A 16685-nucleotide genomic window follows, 5' to 3' on the forward strand; every position below is an offset into this window, starting at 1 on the left:
TCAGATATATTTCCATCTGTTTAAAAATTGTTCGTAATGAAGTTTATTATTTAAGTGGGGATCCTTAGCTATGATGCCTTCATGCAACTCACAAAGTGCAAAACTATAGGAGTAGTCCTTGACAGAAGCTAATATCTAGCTGCCAAATAATATAAAGACCTCGACTTCCCCTTTTTGCAAATCAGTAATCTAGAAAAGGTACTCTCTCAATTTGAGAGTTAATTTTTCTCATAGATTCTTTTTTTTTTTTTTCAAGACAAGTCTCGGTCTGTTGCCTAGGCTGGAGTGTAGTGGCACAATCTCGGCTCACTGCAACCTCCACCTCCCAGGTTCAAGCCATTCTCCTGCCTCAGCCTCCTGAGTAGCTGGAACTACAGGTGTCCAACACTAGGCCTGGCTAATTTTTTGTATTTTTAGTAGAGACCAGGTTTCACCATATTGGCCAGGCTTGTCTCCAACTCCTGACCTTGTGATCTGCCTGCCTCGGCCTCCCAAAGTGCTGGGATGACAGGTGTGAGCCACCATGCCTGGCCCCTCATAGATTCTTTATCACTAGGAAATCAATGTACTTAGGGACAGGCCTACAGACTTTCACCATTCTAATATTTCCTTCCCGAATATTCCAAATGATCAGCAACATTTTTCCCAGAAATGCAATTTTTCTCCAAAATACAACTTCTCCTCCACTGTGACAGAGAGGCAATATATAGCCTCAGAAGCATTTGTGGCTCACTAGCATTTCAAAGGCAAGAGTGTTGCAGAAAAGAAAGCATGCTGAGACAATCAACTAAGTAGTCCACAAACACAAGCCCAAGTACTCTTCTAGGAAATACTACCCAGAGGAAATAACTGACCTCATCATTATTTTTTCTGAATCTAATAAACAAAGGAACCCATATCTCTACTTGAAAGTACACCATTTAAAGAGGACATAATCCTCTCCTACTTGGGTAACTGTGCTAACTCTAGAGCTAACACATACCAATGGGCGCTGACTCCCTTCACGGGGGATGCATGCATTTATCAGACGAAAACCAACTCAGATCAAAACCACCAAACCCTCTCTGGTTTTTATAAGATTAAAAATAAAAATAAAAAATTAAGGACACAAAAACAAAGGGTTCTGTAGTCACAGATATGAGAAAAAGACAAAGGATAATTTTTATGTAGAAACTGATCTATAGATGTCTGCTTATAGCATCTGTAAGTCACTTTAAAATGTACACTGTGTGTATCACATATAGCAGCAACACGTTGTTACACAGTGAAGTGCAGTCATTTTCAATACACACACACCCCAAGTAAATTTCTAGAAATTTTTAATCATTTTTAGACTATGCCTGTTGTAGGAGTGTTACATTAACAAAATATCAAATAAAGCTTTGAAAAGGATATTAGTACTTTTAAATGACTTATTTTATATCAAGTGACAAGAAAAAAATCAAGAAGAATGTAGACTTCTCAAAAGACTAGTAACCAGAGTCAGGTTTTACAGAAAGGATGGACTTTTTTCTAAAACTCTGAAAATGACAGGAAACTCATAGTAACTCCAATTATTTTTCTGGCAACAAAAATTTCAGCTGCCAATAGTTTTTTTTTTTTTTTTTTTGAGACAGAGTCTCACTCTGTCGCCCAGGCTGGAGTGCAGTGGTGCAATCTCGGCTCACTGCAAGCTCCACCTCCTGGGTTCATGCCATTCTCCTGCCTCAGCCTCCTGAGTAGCTATGATTACAGGTGCCCGCCACCACGCCTGGCTAATTTTTTGTATTTTCAGTAGAGACGGGGTTTCGCCATCTTAGCCAGGATGGTCTCGATCTCCTGACCTCGTGAACTGCCCGCCTCGGCCTCCCAAAGTGCTGGGATTACAGGCGTGAGCTACCGCGCCCGACCTTGCCAATAGTTTTAAGTACTTTGTGTACGTCAGGTAAATAACTCAGTATTAAATTTAAGACAGTTATATGAATTAAAGAATTATGAAGTCAAAATAAGATTCCTTTTCCAAGCCCGTCCACCCACAATATCAAATTCATAGGACTAAATGTAAACTTACTTGGGCTGTTAGAAAGGTATCATCTTCACCTTCTTGAGCTTCAATTTCCTAAGTAAAAGGGTATACAATAGCTTTGCTTTATAAAATATCTGGGTAACGTGAGAATGCTTTTATGCTTACACCTGATTATCATTTGCCTTGTGTTCTGTATAATATCTGCGATACCATGGGTACTAAATCAATGCTTAATATTCAGACTATATTTTTTATGCCAAAAAAAATTAGCCATGTTGCTAGAGAATTAGAAATATTTCTCTTGAGCCCCTCATTTATTAGGGTAGGTAGAAGGGAAGTGTTTTAAGCATGAATACTAACAGCACTGACTCCTTAACCCACTGACTTTCTTAAAATGTACTAACATACTTCAAGGCAGGACAAATGGTCTATTTCAAAGAAAATATTTGAAATATTACCTGCTTTAAAATTAAACTTTCATAAGTAATTCCCCACCCTTGATATAACCAAAGAAATGTAAATTAAAGTAACCTTTTATACTTGCTAAGGTAGCGGAAAGGGGAAAAAACCCTACCACCAAGTAATGTTGGCAATGCCAGAATGCAATTGGTACATTCATTCGTCGTGGAGTAGGAAAAAAGCCTTAAAACTTAAAATGTCCAAAATTAAACGAGTGTCTATTAGATATGTACAAAGCAGTCTAATAAATTATGGGGAAATTATGAAATTATACGTCATGTGAAAATACAGAATAAATAGGAACTTACTCTATAACAACTATGTATAAATATATATTATATGAAATAAGCAAAAATTTAAAAGGTTGCCTAAGGTGGTAGGATTTTAGATGACTTATAAGTAGCTTTAGTAACACATCTTTTAAAAATTCTGAGACTTGCAAATTGAACTAGAAAAAAATACTTTTTATTATTTAAAACTTAATTTATCTGTGTCATGTTTTAAAAAAAACTGGCTAAAGACCTGACTTTCGATGTCCTCTTTTTCTATATCTTCTATTCCTTCTGCCTCTATTAATTCATGAGCTCTCTTGTTTTCTTCTGCAGAGAGTAACTCCTTGGAATGCACATTTTCTTCTTCATTTTCACCAAATTCTTCAGAGTCCTTTAGTTCATCATTTCCATCTTGCTCATGTGCCTCTTGATTCTCCAATTCACAGTCCTTTTAATGGTAAGAAAATTTGGTACAACTAGAGGCAAAGTAGCGTGGGCTACCCACCAAACGTTTTTGGTAATTTACACCTTTAAATGTGTCAAATTTGATCATATTTTAATATTCCCAAAGTTCATTCATTTTACCTTATATATTTACTGTGTCTTTAAAAATGGGTCTAATACCAAGATCATCAAACACGAATCTGAGTTCTCAAATTTCTCACACTAAAATGCACACTAATCAAATTGCTGGTAGAGATGCTCTAAATTCCAGTTATTTAATATTTACCAAGCCAGCTTCTAGAAGCTGTCCAAAAAATACAGCTTCATTTTTCCATGTGCCATACGTTGATTTAACTTCAAAGACTTCAGAAGTCTTATACATTAAAACAAAGTTTATTTCTAATAATAAAGAACTCCCAACTGCTGCATCAATGTCTGTTCTTGAAAAATATGCAAATAACTAATTGAAATGTATTTGTTTTGAAATCTACCACTGTGCCAAATGTCAATTAGGAAGGGGAACATAGGTTGGGATTGGATCTGTTTGTCCTTCAAAGTTTATGGATATATGGTACTTCGGTGAAAACAAAATCAGCAATCTGCTTAATTTCCTGATTAAATGAAGAGAAAAGGGGTGAAAGCAATAAACATTACTTCCTTTTTTCCTGTTCTTACGGTAAATCCAGCAGATTTAAGAAAAGGTTTCTGGGTTAAAAGGTGAAAGAGGCAGAGGCATGACTACTAATCATTCACAGCCAAACTGCAGTGAGGAAACGGAAATTTCTATCGAGAGGTGGGCATAGAGAATATGACTGTTTTGGAAGGTGGAGTCCTTGGGGAGCAGGGGATCTCTTGTTAGACCAAATGTACTACAGTATGAGTAGGGGAGCGTGAGGGGTTGAAAATGGAGTACGTGGCTGTATTATGGCAGAAGAATAGGTGCAAGAAAGATCAAGGGAAGTTACCAAGGAAACTTCACCTATTCTAAGGTGCCAACTTTGACCAATCTCCTCACTTATTTACAGAAGCAATTTCTATACTATTCTGGTATTTAGACAATAGGTGATATTTACCAACCATTACTGTATAAATTCCAAAATTATCAACTGTGGGAGATGAGAAAAATATATTCACTTAATTTCTATCAAATATATCACATATGTTTATACTTCCAAAAACAAACTGAAGATATCTTTAAACAGAATTTTTAAAAAGCTCCTAGGGCTGGGCATGGTGGCTCACGCCTGTAATCCTAGCATCTTAGGAGGCCGACGGGCGGATCATGAGGTCAGGAGTTCGAGGCCAGCCTGGCCAACATGGTGAAACCCTGTCTCTACTAAAATACGAAAATTAGCCGGGCCTGGTGCGGTAAGCCTGTAATCCCAGCTACTTGGGAGGCTGAGGCAGGAGACTCTCTTGAACCCGGGAGGTGGAGGTTGCAGCGAGCCGAGATCGCACCACTGCACTCCAGCCTGGGCAACAGGGCGAGACTCCATCTCAAAAAACAAAAACAAAAACAACAAAAAAGTTCCCTTGTTCTTTTAGACATTATGACCAGGTTCATTTAATCATAACACAAAAGCATCCTTTGTGGCACATATAAGAGACAGTACTATTGTTCTTCTGAATAGGCGTATATATCTCCTTAGGACATTTCAAATGACTGTAACATTTTTATAAACTGAAGAGCTGAAAGAAACAAATTTGAAAAGTAAAAGTTTTACTGAGTCACAATGTTTTTACAGCTTATGGATAATCTTTGCTTAATCATACACTTACTGGTGAAGACAACTGGAGAAAATAGGAACAAAGGAACAAACCTGATGGAAGATATATAGTAAGGGTAACAGAATACCAAAACTTAAAGGCTCAAACACAAGCTGATTACAGGCATGCAATCATCAATTTTAACGGATCCCTGGGCAAACAGTTCCTAAAATTAACTGATTTCAGGGCTAACTCCTCAACAAAACATCTTTTGGGGGTGGGGTTGTGTGTGTGTGTGTGCAGCGTGGAGAGTGAAGAGAGCGAGGAGGCAGGAGAGATGGGTAGGTAAATGAACATGAGCTGACTCTATGGTAAAACACAAACATCGAGAGACATGATGACAATATGGACTAGTTTTACCCAGAAAACAGAATATATGGGGACATAAATGTATATAATTCAAGAGGAACTATACTCATGAAATAATTCCTGCAAATACCACAATACTTAAGACCTAATAAGCAGTAGATCACTTTTCATTAAAATAAAAAAACAAATTAAAAAACCCTAACTACAATTAAAAATAGCTTGTTCTATAGCTGTAGTATATAGGACTGCCACAACCCCAATTAAAATTACATCCATAATTTTTCTGGCCAGCCAGTTTTGAAATACACTCATTTTCGGCCCCAAAAGGCCTAGCTTATTTATCTTTAAAGGGCAAAATAAATTTCTTAATTTGATCTCTCTCTCTTTTTTTTTTTTTTTTTTTTTTTGAGACGGAGTCTTGCTGTTACCCAGGCTGGAATGCACTGGCACAATTTGGGCTCACTGCACCCTCCACCTCCCGGGTTCAAGCGATTCTCCTGCCTCAGCCTCTCAAGTAGTTGGGATTACAGGCATGCGCCACCACACCTGGCTAATTTTTGTATTTTTAGTAGAGATGGTGTTTTACTATGTTGGCCAGGCTGGTCTCAAACTCCTGACCTCAAGTGATCCGCCCGCCTAGACCTCCCAAAGTGCTGGGATTACAGGCGTGAGCCACGGCGCCTGGCCCTTAATTTGATCTTTACCAAGTAGTAACACATCAGCAATTTTCTCTGTGTATTTTAAGGTCTACATTAATCTAAGTTCTGTATATTATATACAAAAGCTAAATGCAATGGCAGATAAAAAATAAATTACCAATATCCTTCCCTGTGATATCTCATCCAGGAACTAACATGTATATCAATTGTCTTGTAGCTATTCCCCTGGCCAGCTTTCTACCTAAAGGCCTGGAGAGATTATTAATTTTAGCTTGTGTATCTCATTTAACTAAAGAAAAAGTTATTTACTATATTTCTCAATTATGAGAGTTAATGAGATTGACAATATTAAACGTTGTCAATATTACATAGGTCTTTATCTTTAACCTACATACTTCAGTGACCACTGTTGAATAAAAAGCACAAAATTCATGATGCAAAATACTAGGCTTAAAATAAGCATCTTAACCTGAGTAATTAACACTTTACCTTGATAAAAGCATCATCTTCCACAGAAGCATCTCCACTCAACTCATCTGCTTCATGTTTTTTACCTGCGAAAGAAGGAAAATGGGCTAACAACCAATATTTTATTACTTTAAGAACAAAAAATACTCAGAGTTTACCCTGCAATAGCACTCTCCACTCCCAAACTATCTGACAAAACTAATATCAACTGCTTCTAAACCACCTGCTCAGAGCTGTCCCAAACAAAAAAAGCTTTCCTATGTCATGCTGCTTCATTGAAATACACTGTGCACAGAATCCTACATATGAACCCATCAGCTTAACTGACTTGACATATATGGTGCATTTTTCTTTACACCAGTCGAATTTTCTATCCTCAATTATCTGAGAAGCTGTGATACCTTTCAATGGCATTCTACTAACTATATATATACAGACACCTGATAGCTAAGTACAAGATCTGTACCTCCCACAAAGCCTTTCCTATGTTCTTCTCTTCAACAAGCATTCTCTGAAATAAAAATCCTCACACTTTAATCTTCATCTTACAATCCATCAGGTGGTTGATTACATATTGCCTTGTACTCTGTCTCTAGTACACCTTGCCTCTTCATAGAGAAGAAATTCTTTAAATACAGTGACTACTTTTATGCTAATTATTTATTTCTCCAAAAGCCTAAATATAAAGAGTGCTGGCCACTTAACATAATAACTGATTTAAGGCATGCAGAAATTACTGCAGAGTGAAAACTGTTAATAGCTTTCCGACAAACTACAGACCTTCTTTGCCTATCTTCAAAACTTTGCAACCTGGTAGTTAGAAATTTTTTTTAAGAATATTTATTTATTTATTCTTGAGACAGAGTCTCACTCTGTCGCCCAGGCTGGAATGCAGTGGCGCAATCTCGGCTCACTGTAACTTCCCCCTCCTGGGTTCAAGAGATTCTCCTACCTCAGCCTCCCAAGTAGCTGGAATTACAGGCACGAGGCACCATGCCTGGCTAATTTTTGTATTTTTAGTACAGACAGATGGAGTTTCACCACGTTGGCCAGGCTGGTTTCGAACTCCTGACCTCAAGTGATCTGCCCGCCTCAGCCTCCCAAAGTGCTAGGATTACAGGCATTGAGCCACTGCGCCCAGCTGGTAGTTGGAACTTTAAAATAATTTTCCACATTAAAAAAAAAAAAAAAAGTTTTCCACAGAGGCAATGCTAAAACATTATTATGTTTTCAGGCTAGTCCACAAAATCCTACTTAAAAATCCTTAATGTACTAGAAATGCCATAAAAAAAGACATCTTCTGGAAGTTTATTTAAAAAAAATTTTTTTTTTCATTTCTTTTGAAACATGAATGGATGTTCTTTCCTAAGACCAACAAATGAACTTTTTTCCCTTTGCCTACAACTGGCACAGACAGTGCTACTACCTAGTTCAAGCTTCAGTAATCAGGGTAGAGGTTTAGCCGTTGGAATAAATATTTTAAAAGTTAGTATACCTGCATTTCCCTAGTCTCCTCGGTAGCTCCTATCTGTCATCTACTCCCAATTCTAAGTCATTTCCACAAATGAGTGATAAAAGGGGAAAAGATATGCTAGTCCTTCCAAGTATGTAAAAAACAAGATTAGGAGTGGGGATTTTTCTTTTACTCAATTAGTAGCTGAAGGCTTGTGAGAACCAAACGAGAAATGAAGTGTGGCGCTTGGTGTTGTGTTAACTTTCTATTTACAATGTTGACGTTTGCATTTTGGGGAAAACATAACTTTTTGGTTTACTATTCCCTTTGTAGATTAATGCTTTGCATATAATTTTACAATTACTGTCATCATTCTCTTTATCACTAAACTTAATTTGTACATGAGAATTTCACATAACAACAAGTCTATCTGATTATGTTGCCCTAAAATCTAAAATTAGAAGTTACTAAAAGGGCAATCACTAAGAAAGAAAAAAAATTAAAGATGTTCTTTTCCTGAAAAAGAAAACTACTAAATTCTTTTTTTTTTTTTTTTTTTCCTGAGACAAGAGTCTTGCTCTGTCGCCCAGGCTGGAAGGCAGTGGCGCAATCTCAGCTCACTGCAACCTCTGCCTCCCGAGTTCAAGCGATTCTCCTGCCTCAGCCTCCCGAGTAGATGGGACTACAGGCGCGTGCTACCACACATGGCTAATGTTTTGTATTTTTAGTAGAGACGGGGTTTCACCGTGTTAGCCAGGATGGTCTCGATCTCCTGACCTTAGGTGATCCACCCACCTCGGCCTCCCAAAGTGTTGGGATAACAGGCGTGAGCTACCACGCCCAGATAATTAAATTCTTCTATTACATTTAGAGAAAGTTCCATAATACAAAAACCTTAAAGAGGCTACTTTTTGGGAGAAAAATGCTTTTTTAAAATATCAAATCCTGCTGGAAGCGGTGGCTACTGCCTGTAATCCCAGCACTTTGGGAGGCTGGAGGGGGAGAATCGCTTGAGCCCATGAGTTGAGACCAGCCCAGGCAACACAGTGAGATCCCTATCTCTTCAAAAAAAATTTTTTTAAACACAGCTGGGTGTCGCGGTGTATGCCGGTAGTCCCAGCTATTCGGGAGGCTGAGGTGGGAGGACTGCTTGAACCCAGGAGGTGGGAGAATTGCTTGAACCCAGGAGGGCAAGGCTGCAGTGAGCTGTAATTATACCAACCACTGCACTCCAGCCTGGGCAACAGAGCGAGACCCTACCTCAGAAGCAAAATAAACCAAAACATCAAATCCTCTCCCATACACACTCACCACCAAATAGCCTATAGAGCAGAACTTTTGGGGGAATTCCTGTAGATCATTTATAAATGCTATTTATTCCTTATAATCACAAACTGCCTTACAATTTGCAAAGCACTTAAAAAAATTTCAGTTGATTTGTCCAAGCACCCTATGATGGTACATAGGTCCATTATCACAATTTTACAAAAGAGAAAATGAGCCTGAGAGGTTAAATACCTTGCCTAAAACTTGAAAATGGTGCTGTCAGAACTGAAGCCAGGATTTCATGACCAATCTTGAATTCCTGCCACTATATCTTATTATGACCTGTATAAAACACATTATTCTAATAAGGAGTGGTGAATTAATTCAACTTAATTATCTTTGAGGCCAGGCGCAGTGCCTCATGCCTGTAAACCCAGCAATTTGGGAGGCCAAGGAGGGCAGATTGCTTGAAGCCTGGAGTTCGAGAGCAGCCTGGCCAACTAGCAAAACCCCACCTCTACTAAAAAATACAAAAAAGTAGCTGGGCATGGTGGTGCACGCCTGTAATCCCAGCTACTTAGGAGGCTGAGGCACTGGGTTCAATCACTTGAACCGGGGAAGTGGAGGTTGTGGTAAGCTGAGATAGCCCCACTGCACTCATGCCTGAGAGACAGAGCGACACTCTGTCTTGAAAGTAAAATAAATAAATAAGGCTGGGCACAGCAGCTCATGCCTGTAATCCCAGCACTTTGGGAGGCCAAGGTAGGTGGATCATCTGAGGTTAGGAGTTTGAGACCAGCCTGGCCAACACAGTGAAACCCCATCTCTACTAAAAATATAAAATTAGCTGGGCATGGTGGCACATGCCTGTAATCCCAGCTAATTGGGAGGCTGAGGCAGGAGAATCACCTGAACCCGGGAGGTGGAGGCTGCAGTGAGCCAAGATCGCAACGCAGCACTCCAGCCTGGGCAATGGAATGCGACTCCGTCTCAAAATAATAAATAAATAAATAAATAAAAATTTTTTGGCTGGGCGTGGTGGCTCACACCTGTAATCCCAACACTTTGGGAGGCAGAGGTGGGCAGATCACGTGAGGTCAGGAGTTCAAGACCAGCCTGGCCAACACAGTGAACCCATTCTTTACTAAAAACACAAAAATTAGCCGGGTGTGGTGATGGGCGCCTGTAATCCCAGCTACACGGGAGGCTGAGGCAGAAGAATCCTTTGAACCCGGGAGGTGGAGGTTGCAGTGAGCCGAGATTGCACCAGTGCACTCTAGCCTTGGCAACACAGCGAGACTCCATCTCAAAAAAATAAAAAATAAAAAATTTTAAAATAAAGGTATTATCTTTGAAATGGCAGTCCTCAGCATAATGACAAATTGCATACTATGCACACTCTGTGTCGAATTTCTCTTCTTTTAGTGAAAAACAGGAAAATCAAATTACACTTCAGCAACAAAAACAGCAGTCATTACTACTGAAGTGGTATCTATGGTCCAGGTGCTAGGAAAAGTTCTTCATATGCATTTATGTACTTGTATTTTAAAATTTTATCCTCACAACTACTCTGAAACAATTATGCCCCTTTTACAAAAGAGACACTAAGTCTGAAAAATTAGATTACAAAGCTAGTAAATGGCAGTGCTTCAGTTTAAATGCAGCCCAATTTCCATTCCTCAAAACCATTCAATCTCTGAGGAGTTACAATGTGCCAGTTGTTTAAAATATTACCTCTTTTAGTGTAAACAGAAGTTCCAAAATCCACATGTATGAAATTTTAAAATGTGAGACTCACTTGCCCAATGACGATGACGCACAGGCAACAAGAGGCAGCACTGGGGTATGTAAAAATGGTCTAACTTTGCTGTCCCATACTGTTTCCAACAGCTGTTACAATACAATCACACTGGACATTTAATGTTTCAGCTTGTAATCTTAAAAGACATTAGGACAAGATTGTCAAACAGTGATGAAACTGGAGTAACAACCTGATAGATACATAGTATTCAAAAAAACTGAAATCTCACATTAGCTTTGGACTGCTTTCATAATTTGCAACTTTTGGCTTGTTTTACACATCGTAAATTACAAACTTTACACATGGTAAATATTGTTAACTTCTTTTTTTCTTTTTTTCTTTTTGGAGACAGACTCTTACTCTGTCATGCAGGCTGAAGTGTAGTGGCATGATCTCAACTCACTGCAACCTCCGCCTCCCAGGTTCAAGCGATTCTCACGCCTCAGCCTCACAAGGAGCTGGGATTACAGGCGCATGCCACCACCCCAGCTAATTTTTGTATTTTTAGTAGAGACAGGGTTTCAGCACGTTGACCAGGCTGGTCTCGAACTCCTGACTCCAGCCGACTATATTGTAATTTCTTATTTTGTGAAAAAACACTTGCCCTCCATACAAAATATAACTCATTTTAAAAAGCTATAATGTTGCTAGGTGAGGTGGCTCACGCCTGTAATCCCAGCACTTTGGGAGGCCAAGGTGGGCAGACCACTTGAGGTCAGGAGTATGCAACTAGCCTAGCCAACATGGTGAAACCCTGTCTCTACTAAAAACACAAAAAAGTAGCCGGGTGTGGTGACTCATGGTTGTAATCCCAGCTATTTGGGAGGCTGAGGCAGAAGAATTGCTTGAACCCGGGTGGAAGAGGTTGCAGTGAGCCGAGATCATGCCACTGCACTCCAGTCTGGGTGACAAGAGCAAAACTCAGCCTCAAAAAAAAAAAAAAAAAAAGTTATAATGTTTATCAGCCAGCTCAGAACCTAGTACAACACTATATATATATTTATATAATATGTATAGTATATAATATACAATATGCATATTATATATTATATACATATATAAAATATATTATATACATGTATAAAATATATATTATATATTATATGCGTATATAAAAAATATATAAAATATAAAACCAATATTCAAGCATTGTATCTTTCTTTTTTTTTTGAGATGGAGTCTCACTCTGTCACCTAGGCTGGAGTGCAGTGGTGTGATCTTGGCTCACTGCCACCTCCACCTTGTGGGTTCGAGCGATTCTCCTGCTTCAGCCTCCCAAGTAGCTGGGATTACAGGCACGTGCTGCCACCACATCCAGCTAATTTTTGTATTTTTAGTAGAGATGGGGTTTCACCAAGTTGGCCAGACTGGTCTCGAACTCCTGACCTCTAGTGATCCGCCCACCTCAGCCTCCCAAATGCTGGGATTACAGAGGTGAGCCACTGCACCTAGCCGCATTATATATTTTCTGACTGATAATGGAGTAAGTCCTATGCTGGACACATGGAAAACAGGTCGGGCATGGTGGCTTGAACCTGTAATCTCAAACCCTTTGGGAGGCCAAGGCAGGAGGATTAACTGAGGTCAGAAGTTCAAGACTAGTATGGACAACATGGTGGAGCCCCGTATCTACAAAAAAACACACAAATTGTCCAGGCGTGGTGGTGTGCACCTGCCATCCAGCTACTAGGGGGGCCGATGTGGGAGGATCCCTTAAGCCCAGGAGGTCAAGAATGCAGTGAGCCAAGATTGTGCCACTCAATTTCAATCTGGGTGACAGAGTGAGACTCCTCAAAAACAAACAAATAAATAAAATAATCTCTAAAAGTTAAAAACAAGAAAACAAGGTCTGGATTTCTATTTGGCCCAACTGGGAGAAAGGGGTGACATGGCAGTTCAACTAACTTTGTGTGTAATCCCATCCTGTCAATACATCCTGTCACTACATCTGCAGGTCCCTAACTTTTGTAATATCACACACGAGAAAGAATTTTAAAGATCAAATCACCCTTAAATTCCGACAAGCAGCACTATCTTCAGCACATTTTTGTAGAGTCAAGTAACCATTTATGTCTACCCCATTTAAACCTTTGTTATCAAAGCTCCTACAGCAAATCAACTAAATAGTTTCATCTCTTTTGTCCTACAGGGAATCTAGCAACTGCCGCAAAACTGCGAAAGTGGCATGACCAGGATAAAGGAACTAACTGAAAGTGTAAGGCAGACTGAAGCCAAACCTTTTTTTTTTTTTTTTTTTTTTGGAGACACTGTCTCGCTCTTCTTGCCCAGGCTGGAGTGCAGTGCAGAGGCGCTATCTTGGCTCACTGCAATCTCTGCCTTCCGAGTTCAAGCAATTCTCCTGACTCAGCCCCCTGAGTAGCTGGGATTATAGCCTCATGCCACCACAGCCAGCTAATTTTTGTATTTTTAATAGAGACAGGGTTTCATCATGTTGGCCAGGCTGGTCTCGAACTCCTGGCCTCAAGTGATCCACCGGCCTCGGCCTCCCAAGGTGCTGGGATTAGAGGCATGAGCCACCACGCCTGGCCTGAAGCCAAACTTTTATGCTTTGAGGAAAAAACTACAAAATAAATTGGGCAGTAAACATAATCTGAATAACAAAATAAAAAATAAAAGCAAGATTAACCTATCACATCCTAAACTATCATAGTAGTAACATAGCTATTTTGAAATGACAAAAAAAAAATCTAAAATATAACTTGCATGATTTGAGGGCCTAAAGTAAAATGGCAGAGTAAAAACGTATATACCAGAGAAAGACAAGACTATAAACATTTATGCAGCATAAATTTGTATAAGTCCAAAAATTCTTAATGAAACCCTCTGAGATATGTTTCAGAATTCAAAATTTTCAGATTTTAGAAGAGTAAAACGTTGCATATACTATTTATTAAGTTAAACCTCCCAGTGGCTTCTGGAACAGTATTTCACAATCACAGAAACATTTTGTGCAATGAAATGTAAGCAGATTCACATCAAATGGGATAAGTCAAGACTATAAATAACTTTTGCCACCAAACTTAAGAAGAAACTTTCAGTTTTCAGAACTTTTTGTATTTGAGAATTCTGAGGATTTTGGATGATAAATTGGCTTTCTCCTCCAAAGGCAAATTGGTCTTTATAAGGGTTTGCAATTTTCCTTTTCCTCCAAAGGCAAACTAGTCCTTATAATGGTTTGCAATTTTCCTTTTTAAGTTCAGAAATACCTCCCAAACAAAAACAAATCCCACTTAATAATGAGTTTCTTTTCTTTGAGACAAGGTCTCGCTCTATCGCCCAGGGTGGAGTGCAGGGGCAGTCATGGTTCACTGCAGCCTCAACCACCTGGGTCCAAGCAATCTTCCTGCCTTGGCCTCCCAAAGTGATGGGATTACAGGCGTGAGCCACTGCTCCCAGCCTAAGGAAATTTTAAAATCATTTTGCCAAAATACTTTATGGCTGAGTAACTTTTCCCCTTAAACATTCACAAGAGCTACGATAAAATGTTAAAAAAAAAAAAAAAAAAAAGCTTAGTTATAAAATTTCTGTTGGAAGGGTGGGGAAGATTAAGAAGATATGCCAAACTGAAATGTTCCCAGCAACAACCTCTCCCCAATTGCATGGAGTATCTTAAAACAATCACAGGCCATGCCTTGTATTGTTTGCCAGTGTTTTAGCTTCTCTTCTATTAAACTGACATTTTGCTAACAAAATCATTTTTCTGAAAGGCCTTGTACATTGTCTTAAACACAACAGTCATACAATAGGTCACTCTGAGTTTTTTGTTTCTGTTTTTGTGGCAGGGTCTTACTCTATTGCCCAGGCTGGAGTGCAGTGGCACAATCTCAGCTCAGTGCAACCTCTGCATCCTGGGTTCAAGTGACTCTCCTGCCTCAGCCTCCTGAGTAGCTAAGGTTACACGTGCCCAACACCACGCCCAGCTAGTTTTTGTATTTTTAGTAGAGATGGGGTTTCACCATGTTGGCCATGCTGGTCTCGAACTCCTGACCTCAAGTGATCCACCCGCCTCCGCCTCCCAAAGTGCTGGGTTTACAAGCGTGAGCCATCCCACCTGGCCCAATAGGTCACTTTGAAAAATTACTACAAAGATAATTCACATTCATTATAATAAACCTTGAATATGCCAAAGGTATATTTTTCAAATCTCTTACATTAATTATCTAAAGATGAAGAGAATAAACATTTCCAGCACACTCCTTCAGGCAAGTGTGCCTACAAACACAAGACTGTCAAAGGTAATTTAACTGGGTTCTTAATGAATTACCTTTCTATTCTACCAGTAAAAAGAAAATAGTCTTGCTTAACTATCAGCACCGTTGTGAGAATCAAATAAAGCAATGTAGAAGTTTTCCGAAAACTGAAAAGTATATAAAACAATCTAGAAACTGACCAGCAGAGAGATGAATAAAAATGATGCTAAATTTCAAGCTTTAGTTTAGATTAGTTAGTTCTTAACTCCAGGTGTATGTAAGAATCACCTGGGGAGCTTTTAGAAAATACATACTGATGCCTGGGCCCCCAACATAACAACCCAAACCAACTCTATGGGGAGTGAAAGCCTGCTATCTGTATTTTTAAAAATTCAAATGACTAACGCAGAGTGCAGATCATGAGCCACTAAGATAAGTGAATCTATTTACAGAAGCTGTTGAGAAGAATATAGACGGAAGGTTATTGTTTTTTGATTCTCCAGACTACAGAAATATTTAAGTTCTATCTACCTTCAACAAAACACCATGTATGGTGTGAATCTATTTTAGTTGTTGAAAAGGGGGGAAAAAACCTTTAAACATAAACCTCCTGTAAGTACTTGCACATACACCTACACAACTTAGATCAACATGTGTTGTAATATGAAATGTGTTTATGTGGTTGATTAATATATTAGATTAACTTTTAGAAAGCTTTACAGAGTAAATATGTACTTAATTATAAACATGTATATATATCATATGTAAAATGCTACGTATGATAAATTCAGGGTGGTGGGATTACGGGTAATCTTCACTTTTTTGTACTTTTCTGGATTACCTTTTTTTTTTTTTTGAGACAGGGTCTTGTTCTGTCACCCAGGCTGGAGTGCAGCAGCACCATTTCGGCTCACTGCAACCTCCTCCTCCCAAGTTCAAGTGATTCTCCTGCCTGAGCCTCCAGAGTAGCTGGGATTACAGGAACATGCCACCACACCTGGCTAATTTTTGTATTTTTAGTAGAGAGGGGGGGGTTTCACCATGTTGGCCAGGCTGGTCTCGAACTCCTGACCTTGTGATCCACCCACCTCGGCCTCCCAAAGTGCTGAGATTATAGGTGTGAGCCACCGCACCTGGCCAAATGTATGTTTTAATGGCTGTGATAAAAGGGCTAATTTTGTGAAATGAAAATGACATATACAACCTCTGAGGTTGGACAGTATTCCAGCAAGGTTCAGAGGCTTTTCAACACAGCATCAATGTGGTAAAGAATAAAAGGATGATGCAATGATTCATGTGTTCTAAAAGTAAGTATATTTTACATATCAATGTGTAAGGAGAAGCCATTATGCTCTTGAGAGAGGCACCTTTAAAAAAAAGATAAAACTATTAATCCCTGATATACCTGCTTCTTACAAAGAAATATGCAATTAAAATAGGCACCAAAAGAGATATTTCTTTTTTTTGTTTGTTTTCTGTTTTTTGAGACCAAGTTTCGCTCTTGTTGCCCAAGCTGGAGTGCAATGGCGTGATCCCAGCTCACTGCAACCTCTGCCTCCCAGGTTCAAGAG

At 39.1% G+C, this 16685-nt stretch overlaps 1 protein-coding gene across 12 annotated transcripts in view; it reads right to left on the reverse strand.

Annotated features, from left to right (window-relative positions):
- SLTM (SAFB like transcription modulator) overlaps positions 1–16685 on the reverse strand; it is a 54165-nt gene that overhangs the window by 31065 nt on the left and 6415 nt on the right. For 7 of the 12 annotated variants that reach the window (XM_055363137.2, XM_031002539.3, XM_031002538.3 and 4 more), the window contains exons 3-5: positions 6405–6469; positions 2987–3184; positions 2051–2098 (exon numbers count right to left, since the gene is read on the reverse strand). In XM_055363137.2, the coding sequence (XP_055219112.1) occupies positions 2051–2098; positions 2987–3184; positions 6405–6469 (311 nt within the window). The remainder of the gene's footprint in view (positions 1–2050; positions 2099–2986; positions 3185–6404; positions 6470–16685) is intronic. The other 5 variants (XM_055363139.2, XM_063699028.1, XM_055363138.2 and 2 more) reach the window with 2 other exon arrangements.

The sequence above is a fragment of the Gorilla gorilla genome, chromosome 16, assembly GCF_029281585.2.
Source record: "Gorilla gorilla gorilla isolate KB3781 chromosome 16, NHGRI_mGorGor1-v2.1_pri, whole genome shotgun sequence".
NCBI classification, from domain to species: domain Eukaryota; kingdom Metazoa; phylum Chordata; class Mammalia; order Primates; family Hominidae; genus Gorilla; species Gorilla gorilla.